We start from the raw sequence: 13,747 nt of genomic DNA on the forward strand, positions 1-13,747 counted from the left end.
TGCAAACCTCGGAGGGACCGTAGCCAGACAGTCCCGCTTCTCCCGTTTGAGTCTGGGTCCCTAGAGACTCGCCCGGATCTGTAGCCCAGAGTCTGAGACTCCCTCCTGATTGAAAACGACAACTGCCCTCAGCCACCAGCCCGCTTTGGCCGCGCACCACCATACCTTTAAATTTTCCACACTGCGCCTTCTCTGAGCCTCGTAATGCAGTTGTTTTTCCTTCTAGTTGTGGAGTCTCTCCTCAGCCAGCCTTCCTGTGGTTCTGGTTGATGTCCGTTCCATCTTTTAGTTGTATTTTTGAAGTGGTTGCTTGCGGCAGCAGTCTCCGGTGTTTACCTATGCCGCCATCTTCGATTCTCCTTATTTAAATGCCATTTAACAAAGAAAAATCAACCAAAAAAAATGAGTTCGCGTGTCACCTCTGACACGCGGTGTCATTAGGTTTGCCATCACTGTACTAGAGGCCTGGTGCATGGATTCATGCACCGGTGGGGTCCCTCAGCATGGCCTGCAGGGATCGGCCGAAACCAGCAGTCCAACATTCCCCAAGGGATGTAGTAGTGCGCAAAACGGCAGGCAGCTGGAGAGGAGCCTGAGCCTGGGCCAGGTGCCACACCGCTCCCGCTAATCCTGGCCCCGCTGTGCCTGCCACCACCACTCAGTAGGCTCGCTGCTGCTCCACAGCTGTGCTCGCCAGCCGTGAACCCAGCGTCTCGCCAGCCGTGAGCCCAGCATCTGCCCCTGATGGTCAGTGCATGTCATAGCGACCGGTGGACCGGTCATTTGGTCACTTACACTTTTATATATATAGATACACTTTTCCTTATATACATGGTGTCCCAAAAAATGTATATACACTTTAACAGCCCATAGCTCAATTGATGTTTCTTTCTTTTCAGATTTAACCCGTTGGAATTCATAATTATTAAAAATATGAATACAACCCAGCTGGTGTGGCTCAGTGGTTGAACATCAAACTATGAAACAGGAGGTCATGGTTCGATTCCTGGTCAGGGCACATGCCCAAGTTGTGTGCAGGAGGCAATCAATGATTCTCTCTCATCATTGATGTTTCTAGCTCTCTTCCTTCTTCTCTGAAGTTAATAAAAATATATTTTTAACTAAATAAAATAAAAATGTGTATACATTTTTTGGGACACTGTATATGTTAGGCAGGTTTGAATAAAATTTTGAAATAAAAATCATATCATGAAAACTAGCTCAAATTTCTCATCAAATTTTTAATAGATTTTATATAAATTCAATATTTCATATCTCCCTCATACTTTGCCTTTTTCTTATAATTATATAATATAAAGAAAATGTAACAATATTTTTCACCACACCCTATAGAGACAACTCATAATCTCCATCAGTTTACCCTCACACTGCCCAATTCTGACTATTTATTATGTGTGGATATAAAAAATGTTGGAAAGCACTGTTATGCAATATCTGCCCAGCATCATTCCCTCTTCTTCTGTCAATAGGGTTCCATTGCCTATTGGGGAACTACCTCACTTCTGATCAACCAAGGTAGCTGAAACCTGATTTTCAGCTTTTTCTTTTTCTTTTTTTCTTAATATATTTTTACTGATTTCAGAGAGGAAGGGAGAAGGAGAAACAGGTAGAAACATCAATGATGAGAGAGAATCATTGATCAGCTGCCTCCTGCACTCCCCACACTAGGGATTGAGCCTGCAACTCAGGTATGTGCCCTGACCGGGAATCAAACTGTGACCTCCTGGTTCATAGGTTGATGCTCAACGACTGAGCCACACTGGCCGGGCTTTCCGCTTTTTCTTTAATTCTGTTATACCTCGCATCCTTCTAATAAATTTCTTATTTTAAGTTAGTAATATCTGGTCTCTAGTCTTTGCAACCTAAGAACACTTACTGATGTATATCTCCAATAGTAGAACACTGTGTAACATACAATTGAGAACAAATAAATATTAAATAAAATGTTTATAAATGATAATGCACAACTGATTTTTGGACAAAAGTATAAAAGCAACACAGTGAAAAAGAATAGCCTTTCAACAAATGTTGCGGAACAATTGATTATTCATATGTAACAAATATGAACTTGGATCAATGTTGTAAACCATAAATTAAAATTAGCCCTAGCCAGTTTAGCTCAGTGGATAGAAAGTCAACCTGGGGACTGAAGGGTCCCGGGTTCGATAACAGTCAAGGGCACATGCCTGGGTTGCAGGCTCGATCCCCCGTAAGGGGTGTGCAGGAGGCAGCTTACCAATGATTCCTATCATTGATACTTCGATCTCTCTCTCCATCTCCTTTCTTCTCTGAAATCAATAAAAATATATATTTAAAAGTTAAATTCAAGCCCTGGCCAGGTAGCTCAGTTGGTTAGAGTGTTGTCCCTATATGCCAAGGTTGAAGGTTTGATCCCAGGTCAGGGTACATATAAGAATCAACCAATAAATGCATAAATAAGTTGAACAACAAATTGATGTTTTGCTCTCTCTCTCAAATCAATAAATTTTTAAAAATTTTTTAAATAGTGGATATAGTAAATTTTTTAAAAATTAACTCAAAATGTATCATAGACCTAAATATACAGCCTAAACAAGAAAAATTCTAGAAGAACACAGGAAAAGGTCTTTGTGAGCCTAGAGTAAGTAAAGATTTCTTAGCAATTACACTAAAAGCACAACCATAAAAAAATAGTTTGAACTTTATTAAAATTTAAAACTTATGTTCTTCAAAATGTACTGTTAAGAGAAAGGGGGTGGGGGAAGCCACATACTGGAAGAAAATCTTTGTAAAGCCTATATCTGATAAAGAACTTGTTTACAGAAAATATAAAGAACTCTAAAAACAAACAACCCAACTTTTTTTTTAATCCTTACCCTAGGACAGGGGTGGGCAACCTCTTTATGAGTGCTTGCCAAAACCAGAAAAATCTCTGACTCAAAATTCTTCTGCATGCCAACCCTAATTTTTTGAGAACGTTACGCCTACTTGATATCTCTTAAGGTGTATGTATGTGAAGAAACTTAAAGAAATAATAAAGTTCATTCAAGTGACAAAAACACAGTATATGATGATGAAAAATACATTTATTTTTTAATGTATACATGTACACTGATAGTCCGACAGAAAACTTTATGACTCCGTTTGATATTATCAGTGGGACTTTTGCTGCTGCATCACTGATGACAGAGATTTTACATCAGGTTTCTATTTCGTGACCTTCAGAGATATGCACGAGCTACTACTTTCATCCATCAAGCTACTCCTATTATGAGACTTAACAAAATTCATCACTGAGAACAAAGATTCACAAGCGTATGTGGATGAAAACATGGAGAGTAACGCTGTTGCAAAGTTTTTTAAACAGAAAAAATTTTCTGGAATGGCATTCCAAGTCCTCAATAGTTCGTTTTCGACATTTCTCTCTGGTACTCCTGTCTCTAATCGCTTTTTTTTCCCAATGTTTTCCAAGTCAACTCTAAGGTCAATAAATTTCTGCTTCCAAATTGAGCTACTCTGAAATTCAGTCAACTGCATTTCAAAGTCAGCCATGTCTGTCCATGAAAACATTTGTAAGTTTAGTTCCTCCAGTTTCATGCTGTCTGGAAACCTCATGAATTTTGCTGTCTCTTCCAGTTCTCTGAATTTCACAAATCTTGAGAAGAACTGCTCAATAGTTGACTCAATGATGTTTAAAAACAGCTTTTGAAGGCTTTGACAGTCTGTTCTGTCATCTTTTGGGAGGTCTTTGATGTGCCTCTTGAGGTTTGGGAAATACCTAAATCTCTCACCATCCACATCCCTCTTAAAGACTTCCAGTTTCTTTTCAAAAGCCTTTATGTAACCAAACATAACATCAAGTGTCTTGCCAGTTCCTTGTAATTTAACATTTAAGTCATTCAAATGTTCACAAAAATTGTAAATGGAAGATTATATGAGAGGGTTTCGCATGCCAGCAAAAGTTACTGGCGTGCCATGTTTGGCAAGCGTGCCAGGGGTTGCCCACCCCTGCCCTAGGACATGCTTAGAGAGAGGAAGAGAGGAAGGGAGAGAAAGAAACATTGATTGGTTGCCTTCTGTATGTGCCCCAACCAGGGATCGAACCCACAAATCAGGTATGTGCCCTGACCAGGAATCAAACCAGCAGCCCTTTGGTGCATAGGTAGACACTCAACCAACTGAGCCACTCTGGCCAGACACTACCCAATTTTTTTAATGGAACAAAGATCTGAGCAGACACCTCACCAAAAAAGATACACAGATGGCAAATAAGCACATAAAACGATGCTCAACTTCATTAATCACTAGGAAAATTCAAACCACAAGATATGACTACATACCTATTAGAACAGCTTAAATTAAAAACAATTGACATACCAAGTGCTGGTGAGGTTTTGGAAGAAATGGAACTTGAACACACTCCTAATGGGAATGTAAAATAGTACAACCACTCTGGGAAGCAATTCAGCAGTTTCTTACAAAGTTAAACATACATCTACCATGAGACCCAATCATTCCACCTCTAGATTTTTACCCCAGAAAAAAATGGAAATATACAGAGTTGGCAAAAGTAGGCTTATAGTTGCATTGTGACATTCCAATAAAGCTACTGCAATAATCATAACCTGCATGTCTTTTTTTACATACAAACAACTGTAAATCTACTTTTGCCCATTCCTGTATGTCCATATAAACAGTTGTATACACTGTTCATAGCAGCTTTATTGGTAACAGCCCAAAAGTAGATGCAATGCAAATGTCCATCAACAGGTAAGTGAATAAACAAATTGCAGTACATCCACATAAAGGAATACATTCAGCAAAACAACTAAAAGGAATGAACTATTGATACACAGAACAACGTGGATGAATGTCAAGATAATGACGCTAAGTATAAGAAACTAGACACCCCCCCCCCAAAAAAAAATACATACTGTCTGATTCTACTAACATAAAACTTTAGAAAATGCTAATGAACCTATCATGACAGAAAATGGATCAGTGGTTGCTTTGATGTGGGAGGCAAAGAGGGATGGGGAAAAAGTTTAAAGGGGCATGAGAAAACTTGAGGATGATGGATCTATTCATTTGATTGTAGTGATGATTTCAAGAGGGTATACATATGTCAAAACTTATCAAATTATATACTTTAAATATGCTCCATATATTTGTCAATTATACCTGAATAAAGCTGTCTTTTAAAAAACTGCAACTCAGGTATCAGACTTTGAGGGGAGCAGAAAGGAAGCAGAATGAAAATCTGGGTTAAAGGCTTCAGTGAGGTTTGTGAGTTATCCAAGTATGCAAGGAATTCATGCTTCCCCTCCTTGGCCAAGCCTTAGCTGAGTTTAAAGGACCCTGCTATTCTCCAGAAATGGTAACAACCACCATTATTGTGTCTGTTTTCTGGAAGAGAATGACCCAAAGAGTATAAAATGAATTCCATGTCTTATGAGAGATTGTCAATTAAACATATAATCCAATTTATAAACATTTTAAAGAACTTTCTACTTGCAGAATGGTTTTAATATTGAGAGTGAACTTTTTTGCATGTGAATTCCAATACACACTAGTTATTTAATGAGCCTCAGTTTCCTCATTTGTGAAATACCATAATAAGAAAAAGCAGAAAAGAGCAGACTTTGACACAATTATTAATTCCTTTGGTTGGGGCAGAGCCATCTTTCTTCCCCCTCTGCTCTGAGAGATATGCATTTATTCCCATCTCCACCAGCAGTAATTAACTTCAGTAAGTCATGCTTCTCTCCCAGCCTGCATCCTTCCATCACTAGACTCCTTGAGAGAGGACTGAGGTCCCCAGTCTGGCTGACCATCACATTGGTCAAGATGGTGTTCTACCTCCACCAGACTCAGCTGTGACTAAGGACCACAGTGATGTGCTGGGCTGACACTGAGCTCTCTGAATTGTGTGTTCTAAGGGTTGCACTTGTCTTTCCAGACAATCATCTGTTGAATGACTAGATAGGGAAAATCTCAACATTATCCCATTTCTAATTGTAGGTGGAGGTAGTTTTCCAGGGTGGTCTGTGTTCTACAGAAGCAAAGCCATGTGGGCTTTGACTCTTTAAGGGAGAAGACAAGAACCAGGGCCTACTTAACAGCTATTAGGGTGGAGCCCACAGACTGTAGCATTAAGCAACTCGCGCTTAAATTTCTGGCTGTCACTTCATGTGTAGAGTCTTATCATATCCAAACCAAAAAATTTTTCATCACAAATTAAAGCTATCTACTTTATTTAGTTGATGTTAACTTCTGTTATAAATTACAGCATTTTGGCCAAGCATTACCTTCAACACTACAGGCAGCATTTAATAGACTAATTCAAAATTTTCCTACCAGTGGTTCTCAACCTTCTGACCCTTTAAATACAGTTCTTCATGTTGTGACCCAACCATAAAATTATTTTCGTTGCTACTTCATAACTGTAATGTTGCTACTGTTATGAATCGTAATGTAAATATCTGATATGCAGGATGGTCTTAGGCGACCCCTGTGAAAGGGTCGTTCGACCGCCAAAGGGGTCGCGACCACAGGTTTGAGAACCGATAAAGCTTGAATAATTCTGAGAAAACAAAGTTTTCCCCCTCTAAGTTAAGAATTTGAGAAGGCAAGATCTAGAATCAAACACAAATCAAGGAAGGTCCAAAAATGGTACAAACCTCAAAAAGCCTAACGGGCTTGGCACTAAGCTCCTCCTCCGTGCAAAGCCTGCCCACTTTGGCTGCTCCACTTTTCCTCGGATGCTGGAACCACGCCCCTCCCTGCGAGGTCCCGCCCCCCGCACCTGATGTTCGCTCCCATTGGGCAAAGCTGAATGCTGTGTACACCCCCGACACACGCACGTTTGACTGGGGCGTCTTTGCGCCTGCGCAGCAGCGCCGTCGGGCGTCTGGGAACTGGGGGCTGGGGGAAGGGAGGCGGAGGTCAGGCCGAATCTTCCTCCGTAATAAGCAACGCGTCCCGCGGTCCTGGCTCCGTGGGTCCGGTCGGATCGGGCCTGGGCGCCGGAGCTGCTGTGGCTCCCGCCGCGGCGGGTGCGATGGAGGCCGTGCCGGAGCCCACCACTCTCGCCGGGGGAGGCCGAGACAGCCGGCGGTTCTAGTACATGAGTCGGCGGCGGCAGCGGCGGCAGCCCGGGCTCTCCATGAGCGAGCGGCGGCGGCGACGGGTGCGGTGGCACCGGCGGTTTTCGGTCCCCGAGGAGGTACGAGGATTCGGCTTCCCGGTGGACGGAGGCTGTCGGGTGTGGAAACGCCATCCGCGGCCCCGTCCGCTAGCCCATTGCCGGCAGTCCCAGGCGCTCTGCGGGGCCACTGCCTGGACGCAGACAGCGGCGTCCAGCCTTTCCACAGGCTTCTGTTTCGGGGACCCGCCCGCAGTGCGGAGCCAGTGCTCGGTGCCAGGCCTTCAGGGTGCGGCGGGCAGGGGGCAGGGTGGGTGTGGCCGGAGCGCGGACCGGGGGCTGAGCTGGGTGCCCACCGGGCCCGCAGCGGGTACCGTCCCTCCCCCCTCCTCCCCACCCCTAAGCCCCGCGCCGCTTCGTGGTGGGGCGCGTGGCTGTCTTTCCTATTATTTCAGCGCGCTGATTGCAGACGGGACCTTTAGGACTCCCGAGCTTTTAGGGAGTCCGGCATTCAATACCTTGGGGAAAGGGTCCGGTTGTCACGACCAGTGTGGGGTACAGATTGTCACCCTTGGAAAGGACCGCAGGAAAAGAGGTGGTGCTTTGCCAAGGAAATACCGTAAGAGGTCAGGGCAGTTCAGCAGGTTTATTCAAACTGGAGGGCCTGTTGAGGCAGGAAAATAAAGACAGCAGGATAACTCCTCCAGGATTTCCAATGCCATGCCTAATGAGCATTCTTAGGTGTGGCGAAAGCAAGTCAGGGCTTTGCAGGCATTTCTTCATCGTTTTAAGTAATTTTTAGTAATTCTTTGGGACACATCACCACATTAGTGCTGATACTAGATTAAGTGCCTTCTTGTTCTTCCAGTCCTTTCTACCCCCCTCTTTTTTATTTTTCCTGAAAAAGGCTAAAGAAGTCTCATTGCAAATATATAAAATTGTAGTTTAATTCTCTTAAAGTATAAATTTTGCTTTGTAGAGAGAGCTGTAGTTACTCTTCATTTGGTCATGCCCAAAAGATAATTTGAAAAAAAGCACTAGAGATTTACCATTCCTTTTCAATGTAGTATGTAGGAGTGTGAACTCAAGCTCTTGATCCTATGACTTTGCTACAAAGTTCTTTAAAATTCAACAGAAATAAACCATGAAGAAATTTATTTCCATTTTTAAAGTATTTGAATGCCTTGAGATTTTTTTTTCAAATCTGCCCCAGAAATATGTTAGTTCTGTAGAAGAAACTGAGTTTTGTGTTCTCTTAGGTTCCAGGTTTGCCACGCCCTCTTATTCCTAATTGGTTGACTAGAGCCAACCTGTTTCTATGTATAAACATCTACATTTCAGACTAAATATAGTATTGAATACTTTAGAGCGTAGAATATCTTTCTTCAAGCCAAAAATACTGTGTTTATAGATCATATAACTGAATTTTTAGTCTACTACTGTTGTAAAATCAACTTGAACTAAATTTTTCACGCAAATAAAATATACAGGTCCAAAGTATTGAGTGTTGGATTCATGTTATGCTTGGGAGGGTGTGGCACTTGAAAAGATGGTCAAAATAAGACACTAACCTCAGTCACTCCCTTCTCTTTTCCTGTTCCTCAGATGCTTCCCTTTTTTCATGAAAAATATACTTTTCCGTAAAAGTAATATATTGGAAAGACTATGATGTTTTTAGTTGACTTTTTTTATCCCAAGTAAAGCAGTTTTTTATTCAGTTTTATTAGGACATCATTATTTTTTTTTAAATTTTGTTCTATATACCATACATATGACATGAACATGTTTGTTAGAATACTGTCAATGAGTTTAAAAACAGAATACTTAGCTACCCTCAGAGTTGGGGGAAGGATATGTACCAGTTTAAACAGAGAGGACACCTCAGTTCATTCCCAAAACGTGCAGAGAAGGGCATCAGGATACTTACCAAGTTCTGAATCAGATCTTCACAGCATGGCCTCAAATTGTCGGATATATAGCGTGGTCCTAGATTGTAAGTAAAAATCCCAAAGTACATATAAATAATATTTGTATTGTGCTACTATTCAGCTAAGTCTCACGATTACTCTTCCTATGTTGTCTTTCAAAGCTAATTGGTAATTATTCTGTAGCCCAAATAAGGGTTCCATTACAGTTCATTTTATAAGTAAAACCACACATATTAACAAGAAAATGAAGTACAGCTTGTATTTTGGAGGGTGGAAGAAGTTTACATTAGGAATACCAAAACCAAATTTAGATTGTATCTTTATTTTTTTTTAAATATATTTTATTGATTTTTTACAGAGAGGAAGGGAGAGAGATAGAGAGTTAGAAACATCGATGAGAGAGAAACATCGATCAGCTGCCTCCTGCACATCTCCTACTGGGGATGTGCCCGCAACCCAGGTACATGCCCCTGACCGGAATCGAACCTGGGACCTTTCAGTCCGCAGGCCGACGCTCTATCCACTGAGCCAAACCGGTTTCGGCTAGATTGTATCTTTAAATAGTTTTACCTTCATTTAAGATTTCTTATTACAGGGTTTTCCTATATCATTGAAAAAAATCTGCGGTATAATATAAAGGCCTCTCCAAAAAAAAGGTTGCAGTTTCTTATTTTCCCATCTTTATTGTTGAGAGTATTACAGATGTCCCCCCACACACACTTTTCCCGCATTGCCCCCCTCCACCTGGTTTTCACTCGCCCCAGGCCTTCACCACCCTGTTGTCTGTGTCCATGGGCAATGCATATATGCATGTAAATTCTTTGGTTAGTCTCTTCCTGCCCACTCCCCCAGACTCCTTACCTCTGAGATTACCTCAGATTTGCCAGTCTGTTCCATGTTTCCATGCCTCTGGTTTTATTTTATTCATCAGTTCATTAGATTCCACATATAAGTGAGATTATGTGATACTTATCTTTCTGACTGGCTTATTTCACTTAGACCAGTGGTTCTCAACCTCCTGGCCCTTTAAATACAGTTCCTCATGTTGTGACCCAACCATAAAATTATTTTCGGTGCTACTTCATAACTGTAATGTTGCTACTGTTATGAATCGTAATGTAAATATCTGATATGCAGGATGGTCTTAGGCGACCCCTGTGAAAGGGTCGTTCGACCGCCAAAGGGGTCGCGACCCACAGGTTGAGAACCGCTGACTTAGACTAATAGTCTCCAGGTCCCTCCATGCTGTCTCAAAGGGTAAGAGATCCTTCTTTTTTACTGCTGCATAGTATTCCGTGGTATAAATGTACCACAGCTTTTTTATCCACTCATCTACTGATGGGCACTTGGGCTGTTTCCACATCTTAGCTATTATAAATTGTGCTGCTATGAACATAGGGGTGCATATATTCTTTCTGGTTGGTGTTTTGGGATTCCTAGAATATATTCCTAGAAGTGGGTTTTCCTATATCACAGATGAAAATCTTCAGTATAATTAATATAAGAGCCTATCAAATAGCCATTCAGTACCTCGAAAAAAGGTTGCAGTTTCTGAAGTGGTCTTTTCAAAGACCATGTATATTGCCCCCAAAATGACTCATAGCTAGAATTGTCTTAAGATATTTTTGTTGCATTGGGAGGCCATCTAACCAAATTTAACTTAAATCTTTAGATAGCTTTATTTTCATTTAAACATATCATATGTAATCACATACATGTTCTACTTTTAATTTTTAAAATGCAGGATGAAGACACTGTTTGAAGAGATCAAAGCATCAATTAAAAATAACTATAATCAAGATCGCTCATTTTGGAGGCCTGTTCTTCCTTGGGGAGGTGTTTTTACTATCAAAGCTGGCCGCAAAGCAGTATCCTGTACACCACTCTATGTTGAAATAAGACTGAAAAATACCTGCACCATAGATGGATTCTTGATGTTATTATATGTCATTCTTCATGAAAATGAAAATTTTCCCAGGGAACTCTCTCTTCATTTAGGTAGAGAGTTTGTAGACTGTTTTCTTTATTTAATGGACACCTACAGTTTTACAACTGTGAAGCTACTTTGGATTTGGGACAAGATGGAAAAACAGCAATATAAATCTGAAGTTCATAAAGCTTCATTAATAATCGATTTGTTTGGGAATGAACATGATAATTTTACAAAAAATCTCGAAAATCTCATGTCTACCATACAAGAGAGTTACTGTTCCAATTGGCGATGCCCAATTCGAGTGCAGGAAGATCAGCAGCGTACAATTAATATAAAGTAAGTTTCTCTAAAAGTCTTTTATCTGCTCTAAAGTTTGTTTTGTCACTTTTTAAAAAAAAATTTTTTTTTTGTTAATCCTCACCTGAGGATAATTTTTCCATTGATCTTTTAGAGAGAGTGAAAGAGAGAGGGAAAGACAGAGAAACATCGATGTGAGAGAAACACATCAATTGGTTGCTTCCTTCAGGTTTCCGCCCAGGCAAGGGAGGAGCCTGCAACCAAGGTTCATGCCCTTGACCAGAATCGAACTTGGGACCCTTTGGTCCACAGGCCAATGCTCTTTCCACTGAGCCAAACCGACCAGGGCTATTTTGTCACTTTTAGAAACAGTATACAACTTTTTTAATGAAGTGCTATAAATATAAATATATAGTCAAAGTACTTCTTAAAGTACAACACTGTAATTAGACATAAATCAACCACACAAATTCAAGACTCTTCAGTCCCATGACAGAAATATCCAAACATCTTAGAATTTACTTTACAAAACCAACTGATAACCATTTCGCTTGCAAAAAAAATGAATTATTGAGAGTGCAAAATATATTGCCCTTGCTTTGATTTACTAATGTGATTTTGTAGATAATGAATTTCTGCATCACAAATGTAACCTCTTGAAAAACATTATCCAATATGTGTTTCCAATATAATGTTTCACCTTTTGAATAGATCTATGTTGAGTGGGCTAGTTCTACATGAATAAGAAGATTGAGCCGTGGCTCGGTTGGTGGCGGGTTTGATTCCAGGTCAGGGCATATACCCAGGTTGTGGGTCTGATCCCCCATGGGGGGCACATATGGGAGCAACTGATATCTCTCTCTCTCTCTCCTCCCCCTCCCTCTCTTCCTCTAAAATCAATTTTTAAAAAAAGATTGAAAGTACTCCATGTACTTTCAATAATTATAGACAGAAATCACAAACTTAGAACCTTAACACCTGGAGAAGATGTGGCTATGAGGAGCATTTTCACTGACTAGGAAAGGTGCTGGTAGCCTAAGTATTTTTCGCTTTCAGAACGAAGGCAGACCTCCAGGCTAGTAAATGACAGGGAGGAAGGCCAAACTGGCAAGCCCTATGGAGTGTTAGGAAACATTAAAGTCCCCAATGGACATGAGCTGGAAAAGGGATAATTGTCAGTGAAAAAACAGGACAGAAAAACAAACTCAAAACACATTGTTGTCAGAAATTGTATTTGGCCCTATGGTCCAGAAAAACAGCCTAATAGATTGTTCTCTTTGAAGGATATACCTCACATACACTAACTTACTAAGTTCATATTTCTTTATTGCACATTTACTTTAATATTATTATATCATGGTACACTGAAGATATTTTATTCTTTTTAGAGTCAATGTCTCTCTTTTTCTGAAATATACTTTGTCCATTTTCCTGTATTGCTGATATAAGGATGTTGATTTTCAAATCTATCAGGCAAAAAAGTTCTGTTACTTAAAATCACAACTTAAAGTATTTCAGAAATTTGTCTTGTTTTTTTAAACTAATATTTTAATCTGAATATGTTTTGGAACTATAATGAAATATTTACAGTACTATATTAATACTAATATTTTGTGTTTCTCAATAAAATATTTTATTATACTCTACTTTTTAAGCTTTTGCACATTTTATTTAATCCTATATTTAAAACAACTTCTGAAATATGTGGAAAAAAGTTTTTTAATAAACCAGGTAAGTGAGGCCAACAGTGGCTGCAACTTAGGCTACCAATTTTAGTAACTAATCAGCTGCCTTCCTGATTCTGGGTCCTAATTTCTTCCCCCTTCTGTTGAATTCTCTGGAAATTTTTTTAAAGTAACAACAACTGCATATTTCAGCATTAGTTTACAGAAAGATTTAATATTTCTTGGAAAGCTTCATGCATTGACATTTATTAAATGTAACTGGTTCCTCTACTATTTACAAGAAGTACAAAGATGAGTAACAGAGGTTATACTTTTATTGGATTTGCTAATAATGACCGGTAAATTTTGTAATCCTAATAATGTATTTGCCTGTAAAATGTTGAAGCAGTTCTTACATGCATTTTGCAATTCTTGTAGTCCTCCCCAAGAAATTCCACATGGAAACTTGATACGACTGGCTGTGGATGAGTTATTCTGTTCCAGGATTGAACTGTGTGAAGAGCGGGGGTGAGTATATGACATTTAAGATGAAAGTATTCTGTGTTTTTTATAAAGAAACCTGGACTGATATCTCTTTGATGTTAATACTATATGAAATAGCTACTCATAAGTATTTAGGAAGTCTAATATTTTAAAAATCTTAACACCTTCTAGTTTCCTATACTTATTCTGCATTGTCATTACCAAGTAGAATATAATACTACTAGAGGCCCAGCGCACAAAATCGTGCATGGGAGAATAGGCCTAGTCTGCGATCAAG

The 13,747-nt window shown here is 40.0% G+C and overlaps 1 protein-coding gene and 1 pseudogene across 5 annotated transcripts in view; one reads left to right on the forward strand and one right to left on the reverse strand.

Moving 5' to 3' along the window:
- The window catches only part of LOC102429300, a 165,558-nt pseudogene extending 158,279 nt beyond the window's left edge, over nucleotides 1-7,279 (reverse strand).
- The window catches only part of CUNH14orf28 (chromosome unknown C14orf28 homolog), a 41,664-nt gene continuing 34,646 nt past the window's right edge, over nucleotides 6,730-13,747 (forward strand). Inside the window, exons 1-3 of one of the 5 annotated variants that reach the window (XM_023755595.1) lie at nucleotides 6,730-7,225; nucleotides 10,817-11,341; nucleotides 13,405-13,494. In XM_023755595.1, the coding sequence (XP_023611363.1) occupies nucleotides 10,818-11,341; nucleotides 13,405-13,494 (614 nt within the window). In that variant the 5' untranslated portion in view covers nucleotides 6,730-7,225; nucleotide 10,817. Of the gene's footprint in view, nucleotides 7,226-7,535; nucleotides 9,138-10,816; nucleotides 11,342-13,404; nucleotides 13,495-13,747 lie in introns of those variants that run through there. The other 4 variants (XM_023755596.1, XM_023755594.1, XM_006090736.3 and 1 more) reach the window with 4 other exon arrangements.

The sequence above is a fragment of the Myotis lucifugus genome, unplaced genomic scaffold (genome assembly GCF_000147115.1).
Source record: "Myotis lucifugus unplaced genomic scaffold, Myoluc2.0 scaffold_81, whole genome shotgun sequence".
Classification (NCBI taxonomy): domain Eukaryota; kingdom Metazoa; phylum Chordata; class Mammalia; order Chiroptera; family Vespertilionidae; genus Myotis; species Myotis lucifugus.